We start from the raw sequence: 16392 nt of genomic DNA on the forward strand, positions 1-16392 counted from the left end.
CTAAGTACTCAGAAAATTTATCAAGAAAAAGCAACGTGCGATAAAGATCTATTTCAATTGTAGGTCTGCACAAAAAAGTTTTGTTGGAACACATAACAAGTCTGTTTAGTTGCAGAGAAAATGGAAGAAAAGAAAATTCCGGGATCTTTCAGCTTTCTTGTGACTCTCTCTCTCTCTCTCTCCCCTAATAATCATCATTTTCTTCTAATTATAAAGTAAAGCACAAATTGCCGAACAAGAAGATGATAAATTTAGGCTTACAAATCATATAAAGTAAAACAAGATGAGGCAGGAGGGCAAAGAAGAGTAATCAATGCGGGTTTCAGACAATATCGCATGCCTGTCTACTATTAATATTAGCTGTGATAAGAGGTTCGATATTTCCATCCAAAACAGAGTTTAGGTCGGGCAATTGGATGCCGGTTTTTACATCTTGTACAAGCTTGTGTGGGTGAAACATGTACCTTCTAGTCTGTTGATGCCACGTGTCAGTGATTGCATCATTCTTGATGGTCTTTATATCGGAAATTCCTTGGTCTCTCAGAATCATAAGTAGTTTGGCCTTCAAGAGATTAAGGGCCTTGATCTTATTTGCAAAGCGGTTTCTTTCTCCTACAAAATGAAGCACATTCTCTCTTACTACTAACACAAACTGGGGATCACAATCCCAAATCAATACTTAATGATCATTTGTCAATATTCATATCAAGTCTAGTCTAATAAAGCATCACATAAAAGGCATATATATAGATGCATAGGCATTATCTAATTAGAAAAACAAAGGAGTACGAAATTAACTAATAAAGCAATAAAATCCAAACAAAATTCTTATATTCTTCAATTTAATGTCATCCAATGTCTTTCTGATCCCCATCACTTCTCCACTTCCCAGCATCTGCTAAGAATGACTCTGACCGCAAAGTGGCTTAAAATATTTTCAGACTCCAAAACGACTTGAGAAAAAGGTTTTTAAAGTTCAATTCTTTTCAAGTTGGTTCCCAATACATAAAATGCTGCTTAGGGACTTCTCAGTTTGACTTAAAATATTACAGTCACATTATCAAATGCAATATATGTTTGTGCAAGCATGCACCCATGCATGAATTATGATAACAATCAATGAACAAATAAGCTAAAATAATTTAATTCAAGCTCGATAAAATTTTGAACAATGGGTTCTGAAATGTCCTTTTACCCGAGGATTCTACTCTTAAGCCAGTCGGAATATGCTTAATGCATACTGTAAATCCAGTTTTACCCCACACTGCTCCACATGATGACGGTGATGAGATCAATAAATCCTCATCATCAATTAGTAGGTCAGGAGCTGTTTCCAGGAACAGAGGAATAACATCCACCGCAGTCATGCTAGCCTGCAAGAGATCAAAATTAGCCAAGACATTGCGAAGATGACTACATGAAACTAAACGATTTTGAAGGATAGCAATCATAGTTTCATAACAGATGCAACAAATCTAGGGTGGCCCAAGGCAAATGAGTTGGTGTTTGAGGACCCTAGTGTCATGAGCGAGGTTTGCCATACGAGTTGACATCTGATTTTAAGGCCAAAAGAGACGGGAATTCATACCTCATCAGAAACAGATGTATTTTGGGAACTGCTTATCATGGAGTGAACACCTCTTTCCCCTGACAGATAGCCATAGGCATACTTGGATTCAAACTCGATAGTTGCAGACTTGACACCACCATTCTTTGAAAGATATTTTTCAACTATCCTTCCTCCAAGGCCTTGCTTTTCAGCCCATTTTATGTACATTTGCAGTATCTGTTCTGCCCATATCTGGATTGGGAAATTCGCAAAATCATTCAGTGAGATCAAGAGAAAATTCTAGTAGCAAAAATCATATACAAATCTATCAATGAGCCAACTCAACAAAGCCTCATCCCATCTTCACAAAGCTGTCAAAGTAATTTATTGTTTAACACTTTCCACAAGGATTATGACTGGGATAATATTGTTGTAGTAACCAGATTAGTCTCGTATATTACAAAGCAGACGAGGTCAACGGTTGATGTAGCTTTTCTCAAGTGACAGATTCTCGGAACGATAACAATAACGATGGTGGTAGTAGAGTTGGTGGTAGTAATGATTAAAGTCATCATTGATAAATGAAATTTTTGTAATGCAAGTCTTATTTGCAAGCAGAGTAAGCACACTGAAGAGTAGAACATAAATATCAAACCTCAGGATAGAAGCCTGAAATTCCAGCTTTAATTATAACGCATGCTCCCTCGATGTCATATGGCCCCCTAAGGAGTTTGGACATCTCATACTTGTCCAAGAACTTGCTTACATCTAAAGAGGCATTGTATGCTTGCTTAAAAAGCCTAAAATTTATAGCATCCATCTCTGCCAACTGAGTGATCAGCTTAGCTTCTTCAGCCTGCACAAAGTAGAATAGATAATAAGCCCAAAATGTAAACAAATAACAAACTTTATCCAATAAACCTTGAAGGTCAACAAACTTATTCTAAATAACTTGAACGTCTCTCCAACCAAATCAACCAAACACAGGGCAAAAACTGCAAAGCACCCAAAAATAAAAAAGAAGAAGAAAAAAGAGAGCCTTTTTTATTGTTACCAAGGCTCTTATAGACAATCAAGAGCAACCGTACACATCTCTCAGGAACCACCATATAGTCATCCACCAACTGACATAGTCTATGCCATAGTGACATTGCTACATAACTATGCAAACAGAAATAATCATAATTTCTCTCGTCCTTCCTACACCATTGAGGGAGCAAGTCAACTAGTGCTTTTCATACCATGTGTCAGGCCCAACCTAATGAATTGCTAAAATTTCATGTAGAATAATGTTTTTGACACCAAACGGTGCACTGTTTGGTGCGTCTAGCACAACTTTTTCACATATCCAACGTCTATTAAGTGAATGTGTTAAAATTAATGTATAAAGAGAAATAGAGAATTGTATTATTGATTGATGTATATTGATATTACAAATGGTGAGTAGCTCATTATATAGGAGAGGGTGAGTGTAGTAGGTGAGGAGTAGGTGAGGAGTAGGTGGTGGTAGGTGATGGTAAATTGGTGGTAGGTGATGGTAAATTGGTAGGTGTAGTAGGTGAGGAGTAGGTGAGGAGTAGGTGGTGGTAGGTGATGGTAAATTGGTGGTAGGTGATGGTAAATTTTAACAGCCCCCCGCAAACTCAAGGAGGATAGAAACTAACCAACTTGAGTTTGGAGAGAGTAAGTTAACCGGAATCAATGTCGAGTGAACGTGCTCGGTGGACAAGGAAACACGGAGGCCGCACCGTCAAGAACTGCCCAGGATGGAGGCAAAAAGAAGAGACCGGCGGCAGAGTAGTGGAAGTGAGGTCGGTGGGTGGCCGTCGGCAGAAAAGAAAACAAATCTGTTGTTGTTGTGATGGTGATCTTGTGTGGTTTTTTTTTTTTTTTTTTTTTTTTTTTTTTTTTTGGGTGTGGTGTAAAATGTGGATCGGGGTGAACCCCTGAGATGAATAAAATATGGGTTGTTGTGCAAAGTGATAAATGGTTTTGGGTGTTTTTTTTTTTTTTTTTTTTTTTGTGTGGAATATAAAAAATAATAATAAGAAAATGGAAAAAAGGGTGATGCTCACTAACGAGTGGTATAATAATGAAATATTGATGGAAAAAAAAGATAGAAAAAACAAAAAATAAAATAAAATAAAATAAAATAAAAGTAGGGATAGAAAAATATATTATAATAAAATATATATATATATATATATATCTTTAAAATAAAAGAAAAGTGTGAAATAAAAAGAAAGAGTGGTGTTTGGTCAGACATGGGGTGATCAAAGAGAATAAAAAAGAGAGGGTTTGAAAGTGGAAAATAAAGAAAAGAAAAGAAAAGGGGATCATGTGGGTTGATTTTGCTAGCATGTTGTAATATTATAATGGCCATACATGTGCTGCAAGTGGTTTGGTGATAAGTAGTCTGTCTGGCTTGTTTGGTGGAGAGTGGTTTAAAAAAAAAAAAAAAAAGTATGGGTATGTGCAAAAGGTGGTGGATAAGGGGTTGGAAAGTGGTCACCCTGGTGGATGTCCTTGAGTAGAGAGAGAGTAGAAAGAAGAACACATCTTTGGTGTGGGTCAGATCATTGAACTGAACAGAAGCCTCAATCCCTCTGTTAATACCACTCATCAGGCCTTTATCCGGATCACAAATGAACAAGCAGGAAGGTTCGATATATCTGCAGAAACCGCACAAGGAATTCCCAAGTTCGATAGCGCTTCCCGTATGAGCCCACATGGGAAGTAAAGATACATGCCTGTTGCTTGTGCTGCCTTACTTTCAGCCATAGTAGATGGATCTTGAACTGAACCAGAGTTTTGAGAGGACGGTTCAATTGACATGTGTGAAAGCCAGTTGAATTGATTGTCTTGTAGCACAAAGGTACCTCTATGATTGGTCTTTAAATTGTCTATCTGCTTCTTGAAGAGCTCAGTCCAGAAATCCTTGCAGATGAACTTGATTGCCTCTAGATGATCACTGAACCGTGGCCGGTCCATCGTATACCTTTCAGAGAGCTGGTGGCCGACGTGATAGCCAATAGCTTCGATCCTTCGAGCAGCGAGCTCTGGCTTGTTGGCGTACAAGTGATTGCAGTAAGAAGAGACTATCTCTGTCATCAGACTCTCTACACAGCTCACTGAAGCAGAGCTTGTAGCACATGAAGCTTGTGTGTTGGCAGTGGTTGACTCATGGTGACCCATGGTGACTTGTCAAGATTGATTGCGGTTGGAGATGATGGACCAGAAGGTAATGGAGTTGATGGAGGTTTCAATAAGCATGGTTGGGGTCCGGCGGGCGGTGAAGGCAAGGTTGCCGCCCGCCGGAAGGTGAAGATCACCAAGAGCTAACCTCGCTCTGATACCATGTTAAAATTGATGTATAAAGAGAAATAGAGAATTGTATTATTGATTGATGTATATTGATATTACAAATGGTGAGTAGCTCATTATATAGGAGAGGGTGAGTGTAGTAGGTGAGGAGTAGGTGAGGAGTAGGTGGTGGTAGGTGATGGTAAATTGGTAGGTGATGGTAAATTGGTAGGTGTAGTAGGTGAGGAGTAGGTGGTGGTAGGTGATGGTAAATTGGTGGTAGGTGATGGTAAATTTTAACAGAATGACTAATAAAAATCCTGCAAAAATGTTTGGTATAGAACATCACCTTATATCTCAAGTCTTTGAGAGCATCAACCACTTTGGAGCTATCAGCTAACTTCACAAGGATTTCATTTGATTTAGCTAAGTCATCCCACAAGTTATATTGACGTATCATTTCTTCCAGTTTAATGCAGCTTGCTTCTTCAAGTTCCAATGCTGTTGGTGCCAATGTCTCAGCACGAAGAACCGCATCTTCAATCTTCTTTCTTAAAGAAAACATACCTGAGAAAAACTCCAATATTATTGCCAGCTCAAAATATGAAATAACTAAGTATTCACATATGTAATTAATCATTGGAAAACATGGAACAAACAGATTCCCTTGGATAAGCTACAGTTCATGCATACAAAAGTGAACAAAAACTTATCACTAAGTAGCCCAATTAAAAGTTGTGTTGAATAGGTGTTTCCAAACCTTGTGATTGGTATACAAAAATCCAATAAAACTTGCTGAACTAGGGGTGGCCATCAACCCAACCGGGTTTAGGCCTGGATTGCACTACTTAATAAGAAATTTTGTGTCTACCCAAGCCAAGCCCAAACTTGGGCTAGCCCCAGTTGGCTAGGAGTTATAAAAATTAACATAGTGGTTCGAACAACTTATTAATCCTAAAAAAATTCAATATTAAAAGGTTCGTTCTCCCAAAAAAGAGGTTATTAATGCACATAGTAAGAGAAGTGACCGTATAATGAATTTATCAAGCTTAAATACTTTCATTTACAAAAGATTTAATTTTTAGAGTGGTGTTTTTACTATTATTTTAATTTTTTTATTCCAAGTTAGGTTTTTAGGAAGCAGATTTAAGTCCTAATTTGGCATTACTACCCAAGGTAGAAATATTCCCATCCCATGTATCTAATTCTCTTGCAGGGTTTATAGTCATAGAGGACATGAAACAAACTCATTCCCCTCAACCTATTGAAATTTGAAATACATGACCCAACATTTGCATGTAGAAGATGCACCTAGACTTCTAGATTTATCAATGCAAATCACTGGCCCCTCTCCTCCCCTTGCCCTCTTCACTTTCTAGTATTCTACTCTTGCATATGCAAGTGTCTCCCTCTAATATTCTCCCCTTTTTTCCTCTATGCTCCATCATTTGTTGAATTTCCTTTTCTTTGCAAGAACAAGTGGTTCAATCCAACATGGCATCTCCAACAAAAGGGATTATCCAATGTAATCTTTGAAGTGTAAGTAACCCTCCGAAAATCTTTACACTTTAGTGCCTAGCAACATCCACACTCTTTGAGAGATTTTCTCAAACACTTGACGTATAAGTAGAAATCCATCCCAATTAGGCCTACCCATTTCAAACTTGTGTACCCAAAGTGAACTTTCAGAAATTTAAAAAACGAACTTCAATATAAAACATGGAATTAATACACCGGGTCCAACTCAATCCAAAAATTGACACCCAACAAAGAAGAAAAGAATAAACAGATAAAGACCAAACAATTTACAAGTGCCTAGCAACATCCACATACGAAAAGAAACAGTCATTGAGAGATTTTCTCAAACACTTGACATATAAGTACAAACCCATCTCAATTCATTGGCATTCATGCCACCCATTTCAAATTTGTGTACAACAAGTGAACTTTCAGAAATTCAAAAAATGAATTTCAATATAAAACATTGGTCCAACTCAATCCAAAAGCAAATGAGAGAAAGGAGACAAACCCAGTTCTTTGTAGACCTTGTTCTTGTCCTCCATAGGCTGAGAAGCTCGAATTGTTGAAGATTGAAATGGGCAAGCATTGAATTTGAAACTTCTTGAAGCTTTCCATTTTGGGGTGAATGAAGCATTTGAATCAACTGTCCATACAGATACTGATTCAGCAGCTATTGTAGCCATGGAAGAGCAACCGAGTCACTCTTCTCTTCGAAGCTCGACGGTGTTTCGGCCTGCAACTCCGCCAATCTGCTTTTCAATTTTTCATTTTTATTTTTCAAATACACAAACAAGAGGGCGTGCAGTGGCCACGAACACAGAAATAGAGAGAGACTCTGCTATGCTAGGGTGCACAAATTAAACATAATCCCACAACCCAATCAATTTAATTTCTATGGCCTTGTCTGATAAGTTGGTTATTTTAATTAGTTATTTTAATTTTTGATTATTTTAATAGGTTAAAATTTTTGTGTTTAAGAAGAAGGTTAAATTTTTTGTGATTAGATGTGATGTTTATGAAAAAAAAAATGAAATAATTATTAATTTAATGTGATATTTTATCTTATTAATTATTTTAACATATTTTACTTCTTTTTTTTTTTTTGGTGAATTTTAACTTAAAAAGCCAATTTTTACCTCCCTTGTTTGTTTGTTTTGTTTTAAAAAATCATCAATGATAAGATTGTATTGGTTCTTACTTTAATCCAAACCTACATATATATTATTTAAATTTGGCAGTAGCCTTCCTCCCGTCTCAGATTAAACTAGAAAGTATTATTGGTTTATGGGGTTCATTACAAGTTCCGTTTTAATAATTCAAACAGTTTAATATGTAGAACTTGTCGAGTACTATATGTTTATAAAAACAATTCAATATGTAGAACTTGTCAAGTACTATATGTTTATAAAAAATCATATTGATCGGATATCGATAGCTATCTCATCGGATCAGTTTTCTATCAACTGTTATTATTTTTTCACCGTCCATTTTTTTTTTTTATATAAAACTGATTTGATTACATAACTAACGATATCCGATTAATGTGATTTTTTACATGCATATAGTACTTGACAATTCTATATATTGAACAATTTAGATTATCTAAACGGGACCTATGGTGAGCCCTTACGGTCCCAACAATACTCTTCAATTTGATCTGAAACTAGAGGAAAGCTATGCCACTATTTATTTTGAACCAAGTATTTTATAGTAATTTTTTTTTTTTTTTTTTATTGAGAGCTCGTTTGAAAAGTCCATCTAAGCTAAAATAGTTATATAAGACAAAATATAATATTTTAGTTAAATATGACAAAATATCACATCCAACTCATAATCATTTTATTTTTTTTCTCATAAAAGTTAAAAAAGTTAAAAATCTATCCCAAACGAAACTTTGTAACTCCAGACTAAAATAATCAAAAAGTCCAAAAACAAACTCACATTATTGAATTTAATTTATTTATTCTAATTAAAAAAACAGAATAAATTTTGAATAATATGTGTTTAAGAGGAATGATGATTAATGTGTGTTTAGTATTAATTAGGGCAAATTACATATACACCCTTCCAGGTTTGACAAAATTACAGATACCCTCTGAGGTTTGAGAAATTACGAATTCCCCCCTGAATGCTATATTTGCATAAGAAATTAGGGGTAATTTGTTATGAAATATAAACCTCAGGGGGTAAATTGTTATGAAAATACAAACCTCAGGGAGCGGGATGTAATTTCCGAAACCTCAGGGAGTATCTGTAATTTAACCAAACCTGGAGGGGTGTATATGTAATTTGCCCTATTAATTAATTTACTTATTTTCTACATTAGATTAGCATGTCTCAAATTAGAAATCTATATTTGATCAGGATGAGATTGAGATCGAGAATCGGGTGTCTCGAAAGACCAACATCACTTCTAAAGCAACATCACATTCGCAAAAACCTACGTGACCTCGCTCGCCAGCTTTTTTGTCAAAACCAAACGAACATTCTATTTCAACTTTAAAAATTATTTTAATTTGTACAATTTAAATTTTAAAATTTAAATTTTTATTATATTATGTAAATTTATTAATAAAGATAATATATATTAAATTTTAAAATAAAATATTAAGTTCTGTTTGGTAGAGTTTCCAAACTTTAGTTCTACCCCTGATTTTGAATGTGATATTTGTTTACAGTTTTCAGAAAGTAATTACACACTCAGTTTTGAAAACTTTATCCAAGACGAAAAAATTTGGGCTAACCGGTCGTCCAGCCGGTTGACCGGAACAGTGTATAATTTTATTTTTTTATGGCAATTGACACATGTTAATTTTTATATATTTATTTTCGAATTTTTTAAAATTTTTTATGAGTTTTGACTAGAATTTGAGTTGTGTGTTTGGTTATGAGTTGTAAGTTTTTGTATCAAATATCATATGTCACATTAAAAATTTCCCACTCAATTCAAAACTCATTTCAAAACTCATTCATCAAACAAATTTTTCACACTCAAATCATAATTTAAAAATTGACAAACTCAAAATACAACTCTATTCTAAAATCATATTTTGAAAACTCTACCAAACGTAACCTTAATTTTTCTCATGATATACCCTAATCAATTATGCACATTCTTTTCATTCACATCACTTTATGTTCTTTCTTAAGTTTCAATTATTTTATCTTCTTCTTCATTACTCAAAAACTCCAATTCATTCTATCAAAGCTCACTCTTATCATCAACATTATTATTTTTTATTATATTATTACTTGTAAATAGAATAAAATTTGAATAAAATCAAACAATATGGATAAAAGTAATAATCAAAACAGTTTTTTAAAATAATCCATCAAAGAGGAGGAAAGTATTCATATAAATATCAAAGTACAATTATTGATTTCTGTATTTTTTATTTTTTTTCCATAAAAATGAATATTCAATTTGTTTTTTGTCAATATTGTTCGGATTTTTAGAACTAAACAAATTCACTTGGTTCAGTTCTAGAAGTTTGAACGCAAAGTTCACCCTTTTTTTCTTCTTCGCCTTCACCGTTTTTCTTTACTATTCTCCTTCGTTAGTGCCGGATTCTATGGTCGTGTTCCTTATATATACGAGAACAAAACAAAGATTTTTTAAAAATAATTTGAATTTTTAAATTTATTTTATTGGGGTGTATCTCAAAAGGATAATTTGAGAACAAAAATAGTGTGTACTGAAAATAAATTATAATCTTAAATAATTTAATAGGATGTACTGAAAAATTAAACTCACTTAAACATTTTCTAAATGTAAATAGAATTTAAACATTTTAAATTTTAAAATAAAATATTAAGTTCTGTTTGGTAGAGTTTCCAAACTTTAGTTCTACCCCTGATTTTGAATGTGATATTTGTTTACAGTTTTCAGAAAGTAATTACACACTCAATTTTGAAAACTTTATCCAAGACGAAAAAATTTGGGCTAACCGGTCGTCCAGCCGGTTGACAGGAACAGTGTATAATTTTATTTTTTTATGGCAATTGACACATGTTAATTTTTATATATTTATTTTCGAATTTTTTAAAATTTTTTATGAGTTTTGACTAGAATTTGAGTTGTGTGTTTGGTTATGAGTTGTAAGTTTTTGTATCAAATATCATATGTCACATTAAAAATTTCCCACTCAATTCAAAACTCATTTCAAAACTCATTCATCAAACAAATTTTTCACACTCAAATCATAATTTAAAAATTGACAAACTCAAAATACAACTCTATTCTAAAATCATATTTTGAAAATTCTACCAAACGTAACCTTAATTTTTCTCATGATATACCCTAATCAATTATGCACATTCTTTTCATTCACATCACTTTATGTTCTTTCTTAAGTTTCAATTATTTTCTCTTATTCTTCATTACTCAAAAACTCCAATTCATTCTATCAAAGCTCACTCTTATCATCAACATTATTATTTTTTATTATATTATTACTTGTAAATAGAATAAAATTTGAATAAAATCAAACAATATGGATAAAAGTAATAATCAAAACAGTTTTTTAAAATAATCCATCAAAGAGGAGGAAAGTATTCATATAAATATCAAAGTACAATTATTGATTTCTGTATTTTTTATTTTTTTTCCATAAAAATGAATATTCAATTTGTTTTTTGTCAATATTGTTCGGATTTTTAGAACTAAACAAATTCACTTGGTTCAGTTCTAGAAGTTTGAACGCAAAGTTCACCCTTTTTTTCTTCTTCGCCTTCACCGTTTTTCTTTACTATTCTCCTTCGTTAGTGCCGGATTCTATGGTCGTGTTCCTTATATATACGAGAACAAAACAAAGATTTTTTAAAAATAATTTGAATTTTTAAATTTATTTTATTGGGGTGTATCTCAAAAGGATAATTGAGAACAAAAATAGTGTGTACTGAAAATAAATTATAATCTTAAATAATTTAATAGGATGTACTGAAAAATTAAACTCACTTAAACATTTTCTAAATGTAAATAGAATTCCCCCCCCCCCCCCTCTAAAAAAAAAAAAAAAGTGTTGTTTGGAGCGGTAGACCCAACTTAAGTTTCATTATAATGATCCTAATAATTTATTTTATAATGTAGATATTATTTTTATAAAAAAATTAGGTCAAGTTAATAATAATAATATTTTTAGTTTATTAGATCTCTGGATACTAAGAAATAAGTAATTAAAGGAGGTGAGGGTGCAACTCTGCGAGGGATTTACACTCAGAATTGCATCCTCATGTTTTGTGCAATTATTTTTGAACATTTATAGACTAAATTGTAATTCTCATACTACAAAAGATTTTAGGAAAAATTTCATTGCAGTGCTAGTTTTGAAAAAAGAATTACAAATGGATGATAAATTTTAGGAAAATTTACCCATAAATCCTATTTTCTGAAAAGTTGAACCATTAAGTCCTAAAAGTTTTCTTATGTACCATTTAGTCCCATTTTATTTTGGTAATATTTTTTATTTAATAATCATCATCAGCACCAACATTAGTCATCAAACAAGGATCGAACATCACCAACATATATACCCATTTGAATGTTAAGACCCATTTATCAACATTATTCATCAAACATTAAGATCCAACGAACATCAAACATCATCGCCAACATCAACATTATCAAACATCATCATCAACATTAACATCACAACAAAAACATTAAGATCCAGCAAACATCAACATCATCGCCAACACCCTCATCAACATTAAGATCGACCTTTTTCCAACAAACGTTGCAGACGATTGCGAACCACGAAGGCAGAGAGGTCACGATCTCACTGCGGTGGTACTGGATCGGTGTGGATCGGCGCTGATGTTGACGATGTTGATCGATGTGGTACTGGATCAGTGTTCTCGACAACTACAAAGCTTTCGGCGTTGTTTCTAACCCTAAGGAATGGAGCCAACAGAAAGAGAAATCTGTGGAGCATTAAGGAATGGAGATAGAGCAAAGAGAAAGAACAAAGAGAGAGAGAGAGAGCTACGTATCACAAGCGAAGAGCAGCACCGGCGACGAGCGAAGAGCAGCGGCGGCGCGGTGGTAGCAAGGCTAGTGACGCTGATCAGGAAGGTAGGAATGGCAACGGGGCGGGGCGGGGCCGGGGATCACCCTCCCCGTCCCCGATCCCCGAAACTACAAAAATCCCCGTCCCCGGCCCCGATCCCCGACGGGGAACTCATCACTCCCCCCACCCCCGTCCCCAACGGGGATCGGGTTTCCCCGACCCCGGAAAATCCCCGTACTCATCATCAACAACATCATCATTCAGCAACATTATCAAAAAAAAAAAAATTCATCAACAAATTAATTAACGGAGCAACATCATCAAAAAAAAAAAAAAATTCTTCAACAAGATCATCGATTCAAGGTAGCAACAGCAACATCATCACCAAAAAAATAAATAAAAAAAGATAGATGATCTGTTACAGATCATGGAGATCATGTATGAACACAACAGATAGAGATGATAGAGATGTATAAACACAACATCATCAACAAAAAAAATCAAAATAAATAAAAAAAATATAGAGATGATCTGTTACAGATCAGTGAGATCGGCGAGATCTGGGAGGAGGGAGAGGACAGCGGAGGATCTGATCTTTTCAGATCTGAGATGTGAGATGTAAGATCTGCGGTGGTATGGAGGAGATGGAATGACACCGGAGTAGGAGATGACGCCGGGTGTGCGTACTGCCGCGGAGGAGATCGCATTCGCCGTCGTCGCTGGGGAGAGGAGATCGCACTCGCCGTCGTCGTTGGGGAGAGGAGATCGCACTCGCCGTCGTCGCTGGGGAGAGGAGATCGCGTCGTCGCCGCTGGGGAGAGGAGTCGCACTCGTCGCCATCGCCACTGGAGAGAAGAAACAGTGAGAGAAGAGATGAGAGAGAGAGAGTGTAATATTTTATATATATAATATATAATATACAATGAGAGTAGAGCTGCTGTACCAAATCAAACCCCAAACATATATATATATATATATAATAAATATCGGGGCTAACCGGGGCGGGGGGCCGGGGCGGGGCCGGGGATGAAATTTATATCACCGTCCCCGGCCCGAATGTCACCGGGGATTTATTTTTGAATACCATCCCCGGCCCGTCGGGAGTATTTTTCGGGGAAAAACCATTCTTATCGGGGACGGGGGGTCGGGTCCCCGTCGGGCCGGTTTCAGATTGCCATCCCTACAAATACCTAAGAGCATCATCAACACTCACGTATCTCCAACTCACTATGCTCAACACACCCAACCCCACCTTCTCCACCACCATCTTCCCAGCAAGCACTCTCTCCCTTTCCCCCTAACCCTAACCTCAAATCCGCCACCAACCCACTTGTCCCCACCCCGGAACAGCAACCGGGCGACGGAAGCTCCTCCGAGAACCACCACCCATCACTTCCTCTCCCCCTACACTCCATCATAGTGAAAACACCTTTATACCCTTCCAAAACCACATTCCATGCAAGCCTCAACCCACCTAAATCATCATCACCCACCAATATTTTCTCACCATCAACATCGATATCAAATCGAAACATGTCATTAGGATCGGTTTTGAGTTCCGCTCCCAGTTTTAAGACAGTGAAAACGCGTGAATTGTTGTTGTGGACGTCGATGGTGAACATGAGATTGTTGAGAGACAAATGTGGTTTTCTGGGTTTCTGAAGGCGGCGCTTGGCGGATATGCGGCCTAGAGCGTAGAGGTGGTGGTAAGGCACGGTGGAGTCGGCGAAATGGAGGGTGGAGAGGGAGGGGAAGTGGGTGGAGCAAATGGGTTGCCAGAGATGGTCTGAGGACATGGAAATGAACCATGATTTGGAGACACAAGAGGCTATGGCTAGGATTTTGGGGTCGAGGTGGTTGGCAACAAGAACAAGGACCTGCCATGGAGGAGAGGAGGAACCAGAAGTTCCCATTGTGTTCGGTTTGGTTGTTTTCCAAAAAAAAAAATGTTAAAAGCAGTTTTGTGTTTGGTGTGTTTGTTCGGTTATATGTGTGTCAATCTTTTGTGGGAGTGACACCTCATTGTAAAACCAATTAACGCACAATATCAAGCCACTTGTGAAAAATAGGATTGTGCAAGAAAAGAAAAAAAATTACAAACTAATAAAAAATGGTAAACCAATCTTATCCGGGTCGAATTGCACAGTTTGATTAGTTTTTTCATTGAATAGTTTGATATTAATTCTTAAAATAGGTGAGTTGTATATTATGATTTAATCTATAGTTTATAGTTAAACATTTAAAATCGAATCAAATCATTTAAATATATCTATACTATTATATATGTGAGCACCTGCCGATATCTAATAGTGTGGTGATTTTTTCTTCTGTCACGTGGCAACACATGACTTGATATCTAATAGTGTGGTGGCTTCTCCTTTTGTCACGTGACAAATTTTACTATCTTAAGATAAAAAAATATTATTTAAAGGCGTGAGCAAAATTTAAACTAAAGACCTTGAGTTTTATTAAAAACACTCTTACCTTTTAGACAATATGCATATTATGATATTAATTTCTTTATTATTTATATGTATACTTACTTATCTAAATTGCACGCACATTGCGTGTGCCCCCACCCACTAGTTTATATATCATAACACTTAAAAAATTTATTAATATTAAATATATTCATAAATTGTAACCTTTCACCTTCACAAGCATGTATTTTATAATAAAATAAGTAATTCTAAATAATTCTTAACTTATTAAAAATATTTTGTGATCATATTGTAAATAATAACAATAACTTTGAAACTCATAATTTTAAATTGAACCAAATCACGTTTTACTGGTTCATCTAATTTAATTCTAAATTTCATAAAACTCTAAGTAATGATTTAATCTTTAATTTATTTTTAAACTCAATCAATTCATGCTCACCTCTAACTACAAGTGTTTAAAACAACAATAAAACTTAAGGTGCTGTTATGGTGTGCAACCCCGTAAGGTTGCACACCATATGCAATCAATATAAAAAGTATAAATGGAAGGTGTAAACATAGAACAGGACAGCAAACAGAAAGACGTAAGTGTAAGGTGTAAGTTGCATACTTAAGAAAAGTCCTAAAACTTTGGTTTGGGATGTCCTAAAAAAGTGCACTTTTTGACTTATTGGTGGGTTTGGGTTGGGTTTGGGTTGGGTTTGATGTGATGTGTTAGAGAGGTGATGTGATTTAAATAAGATGATGTGACTTAAATAAGATAGTGACTTTTTGACTTTTTGACTTATTTAGTACATGCCAAACTAATTATTCCTTTTTTTTTCCCCAAACGAGAGGGCTTCTTCTCCTGGCAGCCAAGTTACGAATCATACTGGAAGAAGCCGAAAGCAAAAACAATACCATGAATGTTTTCATCCTTATCAATATATATATATATATATATTGTTTTCTTCTAATTATTATTATTATTTTTATTTGTAACCAATTTTGTTCAAAGCACAACATCCATCGTATATCGTATTAATTGTTGGTACAATACATGTGCAATTTAAATAAATAAAAATAAAATAAAATATTTACAATATATTAAAATATTATATATCACTTAAGTGATAAAAAAGTATTCTTCAATAGACCCATGAGATTCAAGTCCCACTTCACCCATCAATTTAATTCTTTTGAGTTATTTAAAAAAATAACAGACACTGACATCTAATTTTAATATTATCATTAATAGTATAAATGCCAAGAAAGTCAAGTCATTCCTTTTTAGGCTGTACAAAATATCATTTAATTCGTCAAAATTATACTGATCCGCATCAATTCGTACCATTCTAACTGTTAACCGTAGTTTAAACTTTAAAATTTATAATCAGTCTTTCAAACCGTTCTGTTCCGCTATAGTTAATATATATATATTTTTTAACTTCCAATGAAATATCAATGTAAAAATGAATGTGAAAGAGATTTAAGATATGAAATTTATTACAAATTAGTAATTATATATATGAAACATATTATGTAAAATTATTTTGTGTTATATGTATAAAAAATATAATATAAATTA

At 34.7% G+C, this 16392-nt stretch overlaps 2 protein-coding genes and 1 pseudogene across 3 annotated transcripts; all 3 read right to left on the bottom strand.

The window, feature by feature from the left end:
- Positions 1-16: 16 nt before the first annotated feature.
- On the bottom strand, positions 17-7246 carry PRFB3 (peptide chain release factor). The gene is made up of 6 exons (XM_028213359.2): positions 6882-7246; positions 5202-5419; positions 2205-2405; positions 1589-1801; positions 1196-1373; positions 17-612 (listed from the first exon to the last, which is right to left on the bottom strand). The coding sequence occupies exons 1-6, from the start codon at positions 7054-7056 to the stop codon at positions 323-325; spliced, it is 1275 nt and encodes a 424-aa protein (XP_028069160.2). The 5' UTR covers positions 7057-7246; the 3' UTR covers positions 17-322.
- Positions 4042-4868, bottom strand: LOC145800968 (uncharacterized; annotated as a pseudogene). Its single transcript, XR_014341647.1, has one exon. The product of XR_014341647.1 is annotated as an uncharacterized LOC145800968 (transcript).
- A 5528-nt stretch (positions 7247-12774) lies between the features above and the next one.
- Positions 12775-14298, bottom strand: LOC114271762 (putative F-box protein At5g04010). The gene is given in 2 exon segments (XM_028213400.2): positions 12775-13658; positions 13660-14298. Coding segments are annotated over 2 exon segments (732 nt in total). The 5' UTR covers positions 14295-14298; the 3' UTR covers positions 12775-13561.
- Positions 14299-16392: the final 2094 nt, after the last annotated feature.

Source organism: Camellia sinensis, chromosome 10 (assembly GCF_055761805.1).
Source record: "Camellia sinensis isolate YWXY chromosome 10, ASM5576180v1, whole genome shotgun sequence".
Lineage (NCBI taxonomy): Eukaryota > Viridiplantae > Streptophyta > Magnoliopsida > Ericales > Theaceae > Camellia > Camellia sinensis.